Raw genomic sequence first — 19,070 nt, 5'->3', positions numbered from 1 at the left:
TCATTCAATAAAGGCTTTTTATACCCTGACCATATATGTCTTTGGGAAGACAGTGAGTTTCTGGGAAACAGTCTTTTTGGGTCATATGTCATAAAACTAAAGTGAGTAGGGCTAGGACTGCTGCTAACCAGTCTAGCACACATGAAGTTGAATATGTTCCACCAAGATAAGCAAGACAGCTAGGTAGCTAACATATCTAGATGGTTAGTATATAATAATATAATGCAAATCTTGCAAACATTTTTGTTGATAGTGAACCTATCTGTGTGAAATAAGGCCACTAATTGAGATGATGGGTCAAGACTTGATGAGCAGATTAGGGTAAAAAAACAACAACAAAAATGTGACAGCAATGTGAGAGTATTATTGTCAACTACAGAATATCCTTGGTTGCAGTCATTACATAAAGCCAGTTACTGTGTGTACAGGGACTATCATGTCTCCCCAGGTGGCATAGACTGTTGCATAGTTTATTAAATCAATGAAATAAGTCTGCAAATCTTGTGTTATTTGTTTACTCAGATTCCATTTCTTTAATATTAGATTATGGTAGCATATCTGAAGACAATACCTGACAAAAACATGCAAAAATAGTCTAAATCTGAAAGAGGTGATGTGATATACATTTATGGCATAGAATGGAGAGTTTAAAAATAACATTATGGAACTGTTCTAGTTTGAAGAAAGTAACTTACAACAGTGCATTGGTATTTTGAGAACAATGATGCCTTTATATGTATGGTACTTCCCCAGTCAGATTACATTTTGGTCACCACTGTCATGTCTTTGGGTACAGTTTGAAAGAAGTCTAGTGTCTAGCCAATTAAGGGGAAGCCTATGAGAACAGCATGCTTTTATTCCTATGGATTTCTAGTCTTTGTGCTACACTAGATAGCATTTAATTTCAAATCTACTTGTAATTGACATAATTCAGGATTCAGATGTGACATTATGTAAATAAATGTGTATTATTATGTAATATTGTCGTGTTCTCCAGCACTTTAATGTCTGACTAGCCAGTGGCCAGAGAAATACATTGCTCTTTGAATACATTTCACAGAATTCTGCATTTATTGCCTAGCTGATAAAGACTTGGAGGGGAACCAGGCAACTGGCTGGTGACACCCAGATAGACCTGCTCATGTCTTTATCTGTAGGTTCTACCCAACCACTCACACGCCCTTGATTCCCCGCCCAAACCGGGGCACATCACTATGGTAACTGGGCTAAGATGTCATCCCCAATTACCCTGTCCTCACCCTAAACAGTGGCACCTGACACATAATCCATAAAGTTATTAAATGCTGTTACTTGATACACATATGGTGCCAGAAATGATAATGCCAAACACAATGAATACTCCAGAAAGATGGTTGCAAGTCACACCACTAATGCAATGAAATGAGCTACCCTTTCTTTCGTAGTCACGTTCACAGCTGATTGCGTCACAACTGATCGCATTCCCCTATATGAAGTTTTCATTGTGGGTTACTGTCAAATATGTATTTGCAGCATTTTTGAAAGTTCCCGTCTGTCTCTTAGGATGTTCTTCTATTGTGAATTATTTACTGATTTAAACAAAAGACCTCTTAAGAAGCAAGTTGAAAAGATAAGTCAAATAAACATGCCAAAATAAGGACATATCTGTGCCCTTGTATCATTGCCAAAAACTTTGGGAAGGGTGTGTAGGGGCATGGAGGGGTGTCAGACAAGCTGTTAAACACCTGATGTTGCCAAACTGTTTGGGGCCTGATAAGAAGGGGTGGAGCCCCACCATTTGTCAGAGGCAAACAGGACCAGACCCAGAATCTGATAGATAAGGGGATCACAGCCAAGTTGTCACCATATGCAAATGAGCTGGTGGCCTTAAAGGAGACCTTTGCGAGCTGTCAGCAGTCTGTGAACAGCATGGTGGTGTTTGGAGACGTGTTACCTGTCTTAAACCTGAGCAGCGTGGTGTTAGAAATCCCCATCAACAACTATAATTAACACTTTCTTCTTGAAATGGAGACAGTGAGGAAGATGCAGAAAAGACTAGATGTGAAGGTAAGATGAGCACTTATTGGCCCACTCTGATATTTACAGCCATGTTTTACCACTTAACATTTTAAACCTCTTAAGCTGTCAATAGGGCATAATTTGAAGCTGGATGATTAGGTGAGGGAGTTGATGCGTAGTGAGTAGAGAAGGTCCTCTATAAACATGATCTGCCAAGTGGTTTGTCTTAGTTAACCACAAGTAATCGCATCAAGGGAACTAATGTGAATTTTATTGGTATAATGCAATGTGGGACCTGCACTCGTCTTGCCACACAATTGGACTTATATTTTATTTAGAAATGTATATTAAAATATCTTAACTACAGACACTTCTGCGGATCATTCATAAATGTTTTATTGGGGAAAAATTTCAAATACAGTGTTCATATTATATTCATACCTGGGGCGGTTGACTTAACCCTGTTTTGTACATGTTTGTTTGTGCAAGTAGTTAATGTTGTATCCATTCTCTTTTTCCAACGGGTCTTTTCATTTAGGCAAAGTGACCATGGGACTTTGTTGTTCTTGTGCCCTGGACAGGATATCATCATATACTGTAAGTTCTTTATGGTGACACTACAGTATAGATGATGTACTATCCAGGGTCTCATTCATCAGCGGACACACAAACTGTTGACGGTGAAAAGCTAGAGGGTGGCGATCAAACCGTTACCATTACTGAGTTTTAGCAATGGTAAGGGTTCCATTGACGCCTCTCAATGTCATAGCTACAGTAGTACACGCATGGACGGGTTCTGCTGGAGACGGGAAGCCAGAGGGTGGCGATCAAACCGTTACCATTACTGAGTTTTAGTAATGGTAAGGGTTCTACTGCTGCTTCTCAATGTCATCGGGAGTTGCGATAAAGAAAACAAAAAAAACGTTCCCCACAAGATCTCACATTGGTTTACAACAGGTTAGGTATACTAAGAACAAAATTGGTTTTAATATGATTCTTCATATTTATATGAAACATTGTTTTTTGACTTGTGAAATAAAATACAAAATTCCAAAGATCAATGTCTGCTATATCATCTCACTTGAAACGTTTTATATTGTACCCATGTTACCACCTTGCAATACTTCCAATGTACAGCTTTATTAAAGCAGTTGATTTGTGTAATCAGTGATTAACACATGGTTGTTAGGATTGCAAAGCCACTGTTTTTGTACACTGAGTGAATTGAGAGATCACACTCCCCGCTCTCTTTTGACTTGCTTTAGGCCACAGGGCAAACACTTGGTATTCATCAAGATGATCTGGATAGTGACCAAAGAATGATTAAACTCCACTCGTTATACCAGAAAGTTAGCACTATTCTTCCCTTTCATTTAATCATTAGGGGAGAAATAAAAGGAAATATAGGAAAAATAAAATAAATATTAAGAAAGAAATGGAGGCTTAAGGATAGAGTAATGCTAGGGGGAACTGATAAATAAATAAAGAAAAAGAGATGAAGGGACAGCGAGCGAAATGAGAGAGGCAGGGATTGGATAACACAAAAGGGACATTCAACAGACAGAACATGACCATGCTACTCTCAGTTTAACTACCAGCACGCCAGGTTAGCAGAGATGCCTAAAGGCAAGGTTCTGGGACACAAAGATAAAAGTAGCTTTTCACAGTCTGTCTTGACCAACCCTCACTGCACACACATACATTCTACACATGCCAAAATACAGCCGTTTGAATAACAGAGATGTGAGGTCACAATGTTACAAGCTGAATCTGCAATCCAGCATTTACTTAAGAGCCACTCTCATGCAAGATTACAGTATCATGAACCTTGAAAAAAAGAAATATAAAAAAAGGACCAAGTGAAAGGAAGCTGTTTCTGTGTTTCCATTATTGGTAGTTATCTTAGCAGTTGACTTATCATGAACTCTCAAAAGCAGCATAGTTTAGCTAAAGTTATGCCCACAATTGAGCAGTAGAAACAAGTCTTTTATTGAATATAATCTAAATAGAATCCACAAATGTGTATATTTCAGACTCAGTAGGCCTACATACTATGTTTACTCAATTAACATAACACTCAGTTTCTCATGAACCTCTTCAGTTTTTCACTTTCACTGAAAGCCTTAGTTTCACCTCCCTGAGGAACACACTGCTCAGGTCTTCTCCAGCCTCCCTGGCTATCCTCGCAACCATCTGCCCAGCCTGGCCAATCACCATTTTCTGTAAGCAGAGGAAATGAAGGACCGAAATATGAAATTGAAAACTTGCAGATTGCTAATATTTAAATGTACGGAGGCGTTTATTCTGTTTTCACAACAATTTCCAACATACAACAACATAAGCAAACATATTCTAATAGAAATAACATGTTTTCGTTGACATTTCTTTGTTTATTAGTGAATTTATGCTTTTTCATGTTGTGGTTGCTACAGACACAATAAAGTAATTTGTTTGATTAGATCTAAACTTCTATATAAATGAAGATGTAATCAATCGAAAAAATGGGTCACACCTGTAGCATGTAAATATAAACAAACAATTTGTCTTTACGTGATGTCTGAGAGTTTGGTGTCACCTGTGTCTGGTTCCTATTGTATGAATCCAAATAAAATATACACACAAAAAAACTAACTGAAAATACTACTGGGAAATGCAGCACACTTACCATGTGTCCTTCTTTTTTCACATACAGTTTTACTGCTATATCCAGCTCTCCATTCTCCCTGTCGTGCCACAAGTCAATGGACTGCAAAAATAAAAATGTATAAGGTGGTACTACTGTGAGTATTTCCCTATATGTGCTGACATGTTTATGTCTGGCACATTAGGGTGTAAAGAGTGATTAAACATTGGGATTGTAGATTGCACTTATCAAGATTATTGAAATGTATTAGGGACACTTTTTTATCCAGATGTGAATATTCCTTTAAACTGTTGAGCTATTTCTGAGTTTTTCAAGCCAGTGCTCACTAGCCAAAGTGCAATGACTGGAAGTTTACTTTATCTACAACCCCGTTTCCAAAAAAGTTGGGATGTAAATAAAAACACTTTAGAGTGGCCTTTTATTGTGGCCAGCCTAAGGCACAACTGTGCAATAATCATGCTGTCTAATCAGCATCATGGTATGCCACACCTGTGAGGTGGATGGATTATCTCGGCAAAGGAGATGTGCTCACTAACACAGATTTACATAGATTTGTGAACAATATTTGAGAGAAATAGGGCTTGTGTACATAGAGAAAGTCTTAGATCCTTGAGTTCAGCTCATGATAAAGGGGGGCAAAAACAGAAATGTTGCGTTCATAATTTTGTTCAGTGTAATTAGGTCAATTGGCAACAGGTAACAGGATTGGGTATTAAAAGATCATTCCAGAGAGGACGGGTCTGTCAGGATGGGGGATGGGGTTCAACACTCTGTAAAAGACTGCATAGGCATATAGTGCAACAATGAATGAATAATGTTTCTCAACGTAAAACTGCAATGTGTTTAGGGATCTCATCATCTACGGTACTTAATATCATTAAAAGATTCAGAGAATCCAGGGAAATCTCTGTATGCAAGGGACAAATACGAAAACCAATACTGGATGGCTGTGATCTCCAGGCCCTCAGACTGAATTAAAAACAGAAATGTGGAAATCAATGCATGGGCTCAGGAACACTTCCAGAAACCATTGTCTGTGAACACAGTATGTCACTGCATCCACAAATGCAAGTTAAAACTCTACCATGCAAAGAAGAAACCATATATAAACAAGATCCAGAACCGCCACCGCCTTCTCTGGAACTGAAATCATTTACGATGTACTGAGGCAAAGTGGAAAACTGTCCTGTGGTCTTGTTATTGGCATTCAAAAGCCAGCATCCGTGATGCTATGGGGTTCCATTAGTACACGTGGCATGGGTGACCTGCACATCTATGAAGGCACCATTAATGCTGAATAATATAAACAGGTTTTGGGGCAACATATACTGCAATCCAGACTACAGTCGCGTTCATAAGTTTACATACCCCGGCAGAAATTGTGACATTTTGGCATTGATTTTGAAAATATGAAAAGACAATATGAAGAAATATTTTTTTTAAGGATAGTGATCCTTAAATGAAGCAATTAATTTTCACATAGTTGTTTGGCTCCTTTTAAAATCATAATGATAACAGAAATCACCCAAATGGCCCTGATCAAAAGTTTACATACCCATGAATGTTGGGCCTTGTTACACACACAAAACCCACAGGTAACCTCTGGAGAAATACAGGCTGCTCTGGAAAAAGACAGTGTGGTTGTTTCAAGGTGTAGAATACGACGATACTTGAACAAAATTAGCTGCATGGTCGAGTTGCAAAAAAGAAGCCTTTACTGTGCCAATGCTACAAAAAAGCCTGGTTACAATATGCCTGACAACACCTTGACACGCCTCACAGCCTCTAGCACACTGTAATTTGGAGTGACGAGACCAAGATAGAGCTTTATGGTCACAACCATAAGCGCCATTTTTGGAGAGGGGTCAACAAGGCCTATATTGAACAGAATACCATCCCCACTGTGAAGCATGGTGGTGGCTCACTGATGTTTTGGCGGGGGGGGGGGGGGGGGGGGGCTCTAAAGGCATGGGGAATCTTGTGAAAATTGATGTCAAGATGAATGCTGCATGTAATCAGAAAATACTGGCAGACAATTCGCATTCTTGTACACAAGAATACATGCCAACATGTACTGTGACATACTGAAGCAGAGCATGATCCCCTCCCTTCGGAGACTGGGCCGCAGGGCAATATCCCAACATGATAACGACCCCAAACACACCTCCAAGACATGAGAGGCATTGTTTTTAACCAATACGCGACGGCATTACACGTTTCAGCAGTCGCTAGACTCCATAGAGGATTGTGTAAAACTGACTAACATTTATTATTAAGTTCACCTCCACCACAAAAACATTTATGAACTGTATTGCTTTTGCCACAGCTTTTTGCCAGTAATAGGGTTACTAGTATCTACTACAATCCTAGGAATAATCATAAGAATTGAGCAATTGCTAACGAGACTGAAGATGAACAATTCCATGTCAGAAACAGTCGCAATATAACCGTATACAGTTTCAGGTTTCGGTTTTAGCCAGCAAAGTCTTCGCCAACACGGAATAATTCACAATGCGTACTTTGCTTTGCCTGCGAGGAGATGCGAACTCGGGACCTTTAGTTCTCAAGTCTGCTTCTCTAATCACTAAACTATTTAACAAGGGGCAGTCAGTCAGTCGCTTACGCGGAGGTGATGCAAAACTGTGGTAAAGATGCCCCTGTCCCAATATTTTTGACACGTGTTCCTGGCATCAAATTCAAAATGGGCATGTATTTGACAAAAAACTATTAAAATAAATTTTTACCATTTTCAATTCAATATAGGGATAAATGATGTGCACATCATTGCATTCGGTTTTACACAGCATCCCAACATTTTTGGAAATGGGGTTGTACTTGCATGCTTGCAGATACTGTAGACTTCTAGTCATTGCACTAACACTACTAACCGATTGTGCTTATTTGCAAATTCCTTTAAACTGCACATAAAATTGGTACCCACGAATTCATCTGACTATGAGGAAGAATCCCTTTCAAATGGTTAATACATATGCACACATTACTGTATGCCTGTATGTGGCAATATCAGAAGTGGATTTTCTGACTTTGCAATCATGGTGTTTGTAAATAATGACACCTAAAGTCACCTGTGTCATTGTGTAGGGCACTTCTTTGGGTAGATATTCCAGAAGCTTTTCTCTGACCGTGCTGAGGCAGAGTTCCTCGGGAGTCTGGTCAGTCAGAACACCACTGTGGTACTCCCAAGACCCAAGCTTTGCCGACACAACAAAGTATCTCTGTAGGACAGACAGACAGAGTCAAAATACTGTAGCTACAACTGATGTCCACAGCTTTAAAAAAAATGAAAATTCCTCACTATTAAGTGTACCTTTCTACTTGGAAATATATAAGTCACAAGTCTCTATGGGACCATAATCAAACATCACCTTCAGTGTCTCCACATCCTCCCTGTCCACAGCAGAGAGCATGAAGACATCTTTGAAACAAGCCCAGCCCTGTTGGTTCTTCAGAGTCCTCAGCTGGTCACCACGCAGCCCTCCCTGGGCCTCACTGCTCTCACCAGAATCCACCACACCGTGTGGCTCGTTCTCCTCTCTGGGTCCTGATGTCCTAACCTCCCTGTCTGCCCTCCTCTCAGCCCAGGGGGGCTTGATCACTCTTCTGAGCTGCAGCTTCCGCCCGTTCACAACTCCACACGTCAGGTCTGCCGTGATCTCCAACAACCGGCTCTTGCTCTTCAGAAGGTCAACCTGTGCAGTACACGGTTCATGATTTGCTAATTCCAACATAGACAGTCATTATATGATTTGAAAACCATGATCTCAGTGCATATGATATCTATTCATATTGACCATAAGACAAGGCCAAGGAAAGAAAAGGTTTTCATGTGTGGGAACAATTCAGAGAGACAAAATACCTTATTTAGAACTAGGACTGCTGGGACATCTGAGTAATGGGTCAGGCATTTCAGGACCTCAAAGTCTAGCTTTCTGCATGCCCACTTGTCTGACACATCCACCATTACAACCACTTAAGACATAAAAAAAAAGCAGACATTATATTAAATCAGATTTTTTATGGCCTGATTTTTGTGTGACTGGATATTTGCAAAGAATGGAATCATGCAGTACCAAGGTCAGCTTCCTTGACTGTGTTCCAGGGATCCTCAAGGAAAGACTTTTCCAGCTGATGCCTGTGATGAAGATAAATAAACCCGTTGGAGATTTGCCAGGTTCATTCAGCACTGCAATACAGAAATCAGTGAAGGAAATCATACCTCTTGACTTTTGAAGGTGTAGTGAGACCAGGAGTGTCCAGTAAAATCTTGAGGAACAAACAGGAGAAATTAGAGGTTTTCTTGTAATTATCCAATTAGAACGACAAAGTGTTCTGGCTCAAAAAACATTCTCAACTGAAAAATGTATGCAAATCCCAAAGCATGGTTTGAGGTGATCCTCACAATTTGTGTGTCATCTTCAGTAAGAACTCCAAGGGTACGGGAACGTGTAGTGTGAACTTTCTTGGAAACAGCGAACACCTATAAGATATTTATTTAATAGGTGTTAATGGACATACACTCCACATCAGTCACCCATGATTGGTAGGTCCACAGCTGAAAGTGCAGAAAATGGCTAGCGTGGAATATTGGAATACCTTTCTACCAAGCAGTGAGTTGGACAGTGTGGACTTCCCAGCATTTGGGGCACCAATGATGGCCACTTTTAAAAGCTTTGTGTTTTCTGGTTGATCTGCATCCTTCACATGCAATGACATTTGCCCCACTGAAAACAGAGTTTGGCATTGCTATATCAGAAAAATTATGTCAATATAATACATTACAATTATGTTTTAGAATATAAAACATGCAATCCGTACAGAAATTCAGTGTTTAGCATTTTTGAGGAACTGTACAGGGATGCGCCATGCCAGTAGGTAATAACCCAATTATATTTTCAGATGCAGCAACAGCATTTGTGATTACCGCTGTGATAAGGAAGTGAGGTTGGATAGCGATAAAGACACTCATCTGTCACCGCCACTTTGTTGCTTTTCACCATTTTACTCAAAAACGCATCTGATGAAATAAAACAGGCAGAGATGTAGCGAAAACCCTGTCCATAACTGGTCCCTGGACGACCTGCAGCACATCCTAAATCAAAGTAACAGAGAGGCATCAAGGTTATCACCAATGCGTAGACTTTCCAGGTAACTCATGCAGCATGGTTTACATAATCGTATGGATGAAGCTTTTTACAAACGAATTCTATAAGTTCATTATTGCGGATCCATTGCTGAATGTAGTTTCAGACAAAACATGTTGGTGGGTGTGAAAAACATTGGCTATTACAAATGCATGACAACTGATGAAGTTAATATAAAGTAGGTAAAGACTGACCCGTTCTGACAAAAGGAGATACATATCCCTTAGGCACCAAAACGTTAGCGACCCTCGGAAAACGTACAGACCTCCGGAAAATCAATACGCTTACACGTAAAGCCATTTGCAATTATTATACTAACTTATTTCTCAGATTTCCTGCTAAATGCCAACATATTTCAGTGACTCTAGTATCAGCATACTGTTTATTTTCACGTTTTACTCAGAGCGCAGCCATGACAGATAAACTAACGAGTAGTTTTTATCTGTGAGTGTGTAACTGTTCATTTATTATTTGCGGCGAGATTTGGCTTTACCGCCCCCTAGCGAAGAGGAGGTAACGCTCTTTTCATCTCTCTTTCGAAACGCTCCAATAGGGGGGGAAATGCAACCTTATTTTGAAGTAGTTCTCGAACCTTGCTTTAGACAGTTCTATTACCTTATGAAGGTTGTGTGTGTAAATATGTTTTCAATGCCCACATTGCACTGATGTATTCTAAGTTATTTTTCTTTGTTGTCGGGGTACAGTGATGATTTTTAAAATGTGGACAATTAACTGACATTAATTCATTTAATGCTGCCAGCTAATCTATATGGCACAATGAGGACCTGTATGCGTTATGGTCCTTGAAAATTGTGTACTATGTCAATTATGTGCAGTTTTTATCCCTCAGTCCATCAGTCTCCTCAACCAGCAACACTGATCTATGATCATATTGATCACACAAGTACATTCTATATGCTCATGTTTTCTGAATGTTCATATTATTTTTCATATGTACCATTCATAGGCATATTACACTCTTATTATATTTATAATATTCAATACTTCGAACCATATTGTTCATATTCCCCATTCTACACTTTAAAATTGCTGCTGGTTTACATTGTTATGCTATATTGCTATAAATATGCTATATATTATTATATATGCTATATATATTTGCTATATTTTTGCTTTATTTCTTTTTTAATTCTTACTACGTAGATGCCATGTCTCATTCCTTTGCTCAGAATAAAGCTGTATTATTCGGTGTATTTGATAAATACAACTTTGAACTGAACTTGAATCCCTTGATTTCAAAGTAGCATTTTCATGGCAAATTGAGGTATGAATACACAAATTGCCAAAATGGGATTTAAATGGGCTTCTTTATGGCTATAAAATAAATTCATATTTTTTTATTAACACAATTAATTTTACCAAAAATCTAGTTGGTGAATTTATAATAAAACATTTTGGATGTAAAATGTAATGAAAATATTAAAAGATGATAAAGGAATAGCAATTCATGACCAAAAAGAAAAATCTAAACAGAAAAAGGAACCTGTTTACGCTCCCACGGTAAAAAATAAAACAATAAATATCAATAATATTAGCAATACTGGTGTACCATGAATGATAATAAGCAAGTATAATTAAGTAATAAGGCAGTATGATGTCACACCCATGGTCACATATACCACAGCTCTCAGCCAACCAGCAATCAGGATCCAAAGCATCCCATTTATAATGTAGGATATAATTAATTGAGACATCACATGTAAACTCAAGACATGGTAATGCCTTGGTTATCATATCGACCAGAACATTACAATGCCACAAGCCAAATCCTGCCTGACATGCAACTATTATTACACCCACCACCACAACCATCATGTAAAAGAAAACAGGGGGTACAGCTCTGTCTGAAAGCCCAATCACAGTCACTTCAGCTGGGGATGAGGAAGTAGCAGCACAGCAGTGGGCACCATCAGGCCATAATATAAAGTTAATAACGCAGACTGGTGTCTTTTCTCCTGTCCCAGAAGAATGTCAATAAAGGATTTTTAAGAACACAGTACCTAATTACAGTTTTTAAATTCACAGTCGACATGATTGATGATTTCAAAGGGAAGCATTATCGATCCACTTCACAGACAAGTCATATTGATTGCATGTGTAGATTTACTATAACTTTTTTTCTCTGTCTCCAATCAGAGAGGGACTTCACAATCACCGGAGATCAATGTGACCTGGTGGGTGTTTTGTTCAGGGAAGGGGACTAAATCATTTCTTAAAAAGCATTTTGATGAAGGCCTTCTATAGGACGTGGCAACTCTGCAGCTGCTGTATTGTGTTACAGACTCCAATCATCCATATTGGAGAAAGCTTGGTTGCACTGGCAGTCCCTGCCTGGCTTCTCCCACAGCTCCCTCTTGACATGCTCATGTCTCATGCTTATTATTTCATCAACTTTATTTTTCCTCGCCAGCAGCAAGGTTGACAACGTCACACTAGCAGCTGCCTGTTACTTTACATCCCATGCCAGCCTGACTGCAGTAGGAGACATCGGGTAAATATGTGACAGGAGGAACTTTCTTCTTGGAGTCAATATAGAAGACCAGGACCAACACAATTCCCGTAATAGGGGAAGTTCCTGGCTTTGTTACAGATGACAATTAAAAAACCTTATTACTATCAAACCTCACAGATGCAAGACTGGGAATAGAATGCATTGGAAAATGAACCTGAGCAGAGAGATATTCAGTGACAGTAATTGTAACTTTGAAGGAATGGAGGCAGGATACATGTGCTGGGAGAACAGATGTCTTGTAATAAAAGGAACTAAGGCATAATAAAACTACGAAAACAAAACACAACATAATAATGTTAAACATAGGGCAAAACCAAACAATGACCGACAAGATACAAGATGGTGGAAGGAATTTAAACAGGGACAGTAATCAGGAACACAAGTGAGGGTTATAATGACAAACAGGTGTCTATGCTCCAATAGAGGGAGATTGGGCATAAGTTTGTTTCTACATGACCACCGGTGTTTGTGGCCAAAAATATATATTTTCTAATCTAAGTTCCAACAACATTTAGCAAACTCCAGGCATTGACATGTATGTATTGATATGAATAGAGGCTTACTTGTTGGCATGGATGTTGTGTCTAATTGTAGTTTTGGAGAATCGCTAACCCCAAGATTCAACCAACTTGTGCAATTTTCCAGCTGTGATCCCTGTATATTTATTTTTACCTCTCAAACCATTATTTTTCAGTGTGTGTGGAGTCAACATAAACTTGCATCCTTTTTAAGGTTCATCAGAACTTTAGTTGTTTGGTGCTAAACTGGAGATGAGAATTTTATGGCATTTAGCCATTTGTTTTATAGTTATTAACTAATTTATTTAGGTTAACAACACTTTTAAAAAGTTCATTTGCGTGTTCTCTGACGATCTTCATGTTGATCTGTCTAAGTGAGTTTTGCATGTGTCACATAAAATGTATTCCCCAGTGCCATGTCGGCCTCAGTAATGGCAGGCCTGCCATTACTGAGGGGGAAAGTTTTATCTGGAAGTTAATTTCCAGTCAACATCATTATCTGAAAGTTAATTTCTGGAGAGAATCAGTACTGTACCAAAAATACAAAAGAAGCTGTGGTCACAATGCAAATTCAACACTATTAATGGCCAATTCACCTCCTTCTTGTTTGTTTTACCTAGCTACATATTTTGCTGTGGCTGTATAGAGGGTATAAAAGATTAGTATTTAACCATATAATTGAATTTGGCCTTGTGGAAGGGACTAACATCACTTGCCATTTTTGACTAACTTCACTAGCTAATGACAACACTGCAATCCATCAAGATATTTTGTATGACATGATGAGGAAGCCATGATTTTTTAAATTTAATTTGCACACACTTTAGAATTGTCATTGTATTTCTGAACCCCTATAGTGTATAGACAAAACATTAATAAGCCCCATTTAATGTCCTTAGTTCCATTCAACTTCTCACCATCACGGCTACCAGACAAAATCACAGAGGACCAATCCATGCATAGGAGACTAGCTCAAACAAATTTGCTATGTGTCCTTTATTGCTATTACTGTGTGCTGTACGCATACTCATGATACAGTGTAACATTTCTTAGGTAGGAAGCAGAGGCAAGTGCAATCAACAATAATTTAATGGAAAATAGTCCAAAACAAAGACTCGTCAAGCTTAGAAACGGCCCATGAAACAATAATCCACAAACAGTCCTTGAACAACACTGGCTAAATACCATACTAACAAGGCAACTGGAAACACCTGTTCACAGTGCTCTGGTGCTGATAGCACAGAGATAGGTAGAGGACTTGTAGCTTGACTATAACACAGGACAGGACTGAATGTAATAAGGGCAATAACAACGAAACATAACTAGTACTCCGGGGAGGATGAACGGTAGACAGAGGGGTTGGCAGGGGTGGTCGTTACATACAGCAGAATCAAATGTCTTAAAGTGCCCACGATTTTTTAAAGTAAATCCATACAGGGACAGGTGTGTATTTATTGTTTGAGTTCGCCCATTGAGCCACCCACTTCTCACTCCTCCAAGCACATATGTACTACCAAATACTATCTGATTGGGTGAGCAGTGTGATAAGAAAGTGTCTTTGCACAATGAGCAGCATAAGTCTAAAAGTTGACTCTACTGAACCAGCTGTTGAGTTGTTGCGACTAGGCAAAGTGAATTGAATATCACAAAAATGCAAGGGTGCAAGCAGGTGCCACAACCTCATTTGTCAAGCAATATACATATTTCACAATCAGGTCTTTGATTGCGGGGAGTGGCAAATATAAATACACTACATGCTACAATCAACTCAAACTGGGAACAGTTTTCCATCATGCACAGAGCCATGGTGGACACCAACTTGCTGTGGGTCCATCTGTTTCCAGCTGTCCGACACAGTGTCATCTGTCGGACAGCCACAAAGGTTAGGACAGTGATAATTACTGGTTTTCAAAAGGCAACTTAAACTGCCATCAACAGACTTCTCTGTCTACAAGTTCAAAATACTCATGGTTCGTCAGCTTCACCAAGGTGGTTGCGGGACCTCTTTCTCCAATTAAATTGAAACAGCTTAGGTTACTTGGTTAGTAGTAATGAAGACACCAGCAGGTGTATGTGCAACCAGAGCCCCAAATTCCACTATCTCCCCAGGTGATAGCAATTTGTATCAATGACCTTGAACAGGACCTTGAACATGCTGTTCCATGTTATCTTGCAAGATGACGGTCAACTCCTTACATTAGGGTTGTTGCAATATCCGTATGACCACAAACTGCCGCAGTGTCACAATACCAGCGCTGGAATAGCTTCCTAATTAAACAGTGTTTAATTTGCCAAGTTGGATGGGTGGTGATGGTTTCGATACAATGCCGTATTGGTCATCTATGAATATGAATGAATAATAGCCGAAAATAGTTGTTGTGTAATTACCCTGATAAAACCTAGTGGTTTTATTAGTTAGTCTCTTTGTATTATATCAACATAGCTTCAAAAAATATATATTTTAAAAATGGATCTGCATTTTGATAAATGCGTAAATATTAGAAAATAAATGAAATAAATGAATGGTGAAATTGAAAGAAAACAAAATTCAAACCGCAGATCCGCGGTTTGATTTTCGGGTGTTTCTTCAACGCGGGTGTGGCTCCAGAAAAACTGACCCTTGACTTGCAGGACTACAGCACGCAGTCTTGGACATTGCGCTGCTTGTGAGTTTTGTTCAGGGCTTAAATGCCCCACGAGCTCAACTGGACCGACTTGGCTAGATGCTGAGGAAGCCTGCGCATGTGCCAGAAGTTGCTGCCGCAGACAGCAGCAGTGATTCGGCAACGCAAAGCAACAACAGCAAAAAATATATGTATTTGAATTTTAAACCATGACAAGGTTTTAAGCAATGCCTTTCGAGGAGGTACAGGGAGAGTAAGTATTTCTAACTAATATTTGATTTAGTTAAGCACGCTGGCAGATAATTACTTGTCATAATTGTGTGCAAAGCTGAAACGGCAACAAAGGAGTCATACTAACGTTACGGTTAGCTACTTGACGTCGGCTAGCAAGCGGGTAGCTTCTGTGTTTCATTAGCTGCACAGTAGCTAACATTGGTTAGCCAGCTTGCTGAGGTGGCTACGAGTTCGCATGCTAGAAATGGGATTAATCCCTAATCTGCTGTTAAAATAACGGAATTCAGTGTTTTGGCACGACAACGCTAACGTTGGAGACTTCAGCGTTTTCGATATTGATTGTCAAGCAGCCAGCATCTTTTGTCATCTAATGTTGATGCTAAATCATTCATAATTGAATACAAATTAACCAGTTAGTATAGTACTGTGTATGTATCTTTAAAGTACGTTTGCTTTTCTTTATCGTAGCACTGTAGGCTGTTTTCAGTTACACCCAATATTCATTTAGCTGAATAATGAGTGAACTAAGTTAACTAACTAGCTATGTACCTAGTTTACAACCCTACTACCTACTTCAGATAATATTCTCATCTCGGCCAGAGAGGACAATAACACGTGTGTTGTTGGGTGGGGAGACTGATAATGATTTGATTGCTAACATTTACATGTAGACACCTTGTCGCTGGTGAGTGGTCCAGGTCAAATGTGTTGTGTTTTCAGGACGCGGTGTGGTGCTCCATTGCTCTGTAGCTTCGATTAGACTTTAAATCATCCGGTGGCTAAGCAAGACAGAAATTGTCTCTTACGGTCTATCTCTGTAGGGTGGAGGCTCCGAGAGAGACTGAAATTTTAGCTAACTGTGACTGAAGTAGCTAACAGTGACCTTTGAAGCAAGGGGGCGGGTATGCGTCAGTGCCTCCGTATTCTGATTGATCTGACAATCCACAAGCGGTATCGAAGTGAATGCAGAGTTACTGTATCATTTTCCAGGGCTTTTCTTTGAACTGGGCAGTATGGACAAAAATCCATATCGCATGAACTAGTGAATAAACAATACATTGGAAAATAACTTATAACGTAAATTTGCACTACTGTTGTTTTAAATTGTTTACCAATTGTTTGTTGTTCCCGGCAATTGTCCAATTAACTTTCACCTATACAAGCGTTAACTGTCACATATACAAGTATTTTATTTAGTTATAGAATAGGCTACTAGTAATTAATGATATCAGAAAATTGGCTGTGATATGGTCAGTGTTGAGGATTTTCAATTCACCATCCCAGCTCTAGCTTTTCCTATGTTCTATGAGGCCTACCATACTGCTTTATCATAGGCAGACAGTCTGGAGTCTTTCAGTTTAGCACAAAATCTATCGTCAATCAAGGCTTTAGTTGTTTACAAATTCAGATTTACCTCGGACTACTCTTGCACAAACCAGTAAAAGGTTTGACATTGTATAGAAAAGTTTACGCTGTGCATTCGGTGGTCGCGTTACATTGTGTGGCTGGAATACAATTTGGAGGATGATATTTGATTTGTAAAACTGAAATGTGACGTTCTTGTTTGATAAGGGCATAGAGGAAGCAAGGATTATTTTAGCCTGTGCACCTTACGGAGAGTAGCCTATATGTTTTCCTGCTGCAAGTCTGGAAATCTATTACCATGCTTTCTTTTTGCGCTTCATCAAATGAAACCAATGATCAAATGGAGACTGTGGTAATATTATGTTTTTGTCAAATGGTCTGTTTTATTACTGCTCAGGTACTGCTAGTGTCAAAATACAATCTCAGATTTGCCTGTATTGAAGGTAATGGAATGGATGCCATACTGTTGTCATTATTCTGTATAAATGTTGTCCTTATGTTGAAGCACCACTGTAGCTTATGAGTCTAAGTACACTATCGGATTTCAATTATATCAGTGGTGATGATATGAAATGTGATTCACCCACAAATGTAAAGTTGCTGATCACAAATTGACATTGGTGTCTTCTAAGATATTGTATAATGTAGCAAAGTTATGTCCTGCCTTACTCATGGAGTCTGACGGTTCTTAAAAGTGCAATTTCCTTTGCAGACTGGGAGAGTGGTTATTTAATTTACAACAGAGGAGATCTAATCGTTCTGCTCTCTGATATCTTCTGCTTGCTCCATCAAAAATGAGAGCTTGACATTAGTTCGCCTGAGAGTGCCGCTTTACATCACTGCTCAGTTGCCCTACATTTTCCAAGGGTGGATAATTAAATTTCAGACACTTGTTTCCCGAGAAACACAGTCTCCTTGACTCTGTGCAATTATCGAGTATTGTTTGGGATCGTTTTGTCGTCTAGGTGCTACGTTTCTCATCTCAGCCATTAAGTGATTTAACATTTTTCAATTAATCCCTTTTTTTTTTTTCCTTGACGCTCAAGATTTACATTAATGATGCAGTGATACTGGTTCTTATTTCATGTTTATTCTTTGGTAAGGAATGGACATTTATAGTTGAACTATTACATTCATAGAATAGAAACAAAAGCTCCTTTCTGAATTATGATTGAACTCTTAAAACAACTTGATGAAAAAGTGAGATTATACAATGTTCTGTTAAATATCCTTGTCTTGTGCCAATACATTTACTATGGAGAGAGGTTTGCTAGATAAACGGGTTCTCATTGATGGGAAGCAATGATCAAGTGCAAAGCAACAGTGCATGACAACATAAATGCATATGCTAATTGACATAGTAAGAAAATAAGAAACCAGAACTTCCTGATGGAGATAACCGTTGCCTGTCGAGATCTTATTGCCTTCTCTATATTATGTTGTTTCAACATTATTACAATATAATCTTTCCAAAATGTGCTCTTCCTGCAGCAACCATGCAGAGCAACGACTGGCCTGCAGAATAACACGCAGAATTGTGTATTTACTATTTTCCATATCCTACATGATAAACATAATCATGGTGTTTACATAATGCTAGCAAACTCTGTAGGTTGTAGGAAGAGTGGAGAGCACGAAAGCATGCAGTGCAAAATATGTCAATTGCTCTAAAGTGTTTTTCTCCGCTTATGTTGTTTGACCATGGATCATTGCTGCAGATCATCACACACCCTGTTGTATGGTTCACTGTTTTAAAATGTGCTCCAAATGGGCTGAAGTAGGCTTCTCTCATGATCATCCATCAAATGTGTCTATGGGCTTACGCTGTCAAAGTTGTTTGCAAATTGCCAAAGCAAACAAACAGTAGGCTTTACTAATAACAGTTACAAACAATTACAGAGTACAAACAATTACAAGACATTGTTAGTAGCATGTAAGACCTTATTTTGCACTGGTTCATCCAGACCTTTTTTTGGGTAAAAGTGACATTGT

General features: G+C 39.0%; 2 protein-coding genes across 3 annotated transcripts in view; one reads left to right on the top strand and one right to left on the bottom strand.

Moving 5' to 3' along the window:
- Positions 1–2,372: 2,372 nt before the first annotated feature.
- Positions 2,373–10,254, bottom strand: eral1 (Era-like 12S mitochondrial rRNA chaperone 1). The gene is made up of 11 exons (XM_010905134.4): positions 9,999–10,254; positions 9,585–9,752; positions 9,257–9,384; positions 9,063–9,140; positions 8,880–8,926; positions 8,734–8,795; positions 8,520–8,632; positions 8,029–8,352; positions 7,729–7,878; positions 4,664–4,744; positions 2,373–4,218 (listed from the first exon to the last, which is right to left on the bottom strand). Exons 1-11 carry the CDS (start codon positions 10,102–10,104, stop codon positions 4,096–4,098), a joined length of 1,380 nt encoding a protein of 459 aa, XP_010903436.1. The 5' UTR covers positions 10,105–10,254; the 3' UTR covers positions 2,373–4,095.
- Positions 10,255–15,467: 5,213 nt separating this feature from the next.
- The window catches only part of fam222ba (family with sequence similarity 222 member Ba), a 51,114-nt gene continuing 47,511 nt past the window's right edge, over positions 15,468–19,070 (top strand). The window contains exon 1 of one of the 2 annotated variants that reach the window (XM_010905131.3): positions 15,468–15,732. The gene's annotated coding sequence lies outside the window, so the exon portion shown is untranslated. The remainder of the gene's footprint in view (positions 15,733–19,070) is intronic. The other variant, XR_002197006.3, reaches the window with a different exon arrangement.

Source organism: Esox lucius, chromosome 7, assembly GCF_011004845.1.
Source record: "Esox lucius isolate fEsoLuc1 chromosome 7, fEsoLuc1.pri, whole genome shotgun sequence".
Lineage (NCBI taxonomy): Eukaryota > Metazoa > Chordata > Actinopteri > Esociformes > Esocidae > Esox > Esox lucius.
This window is presented reverse-complemented; position numbering and strand designations above follow the sequence as displayed.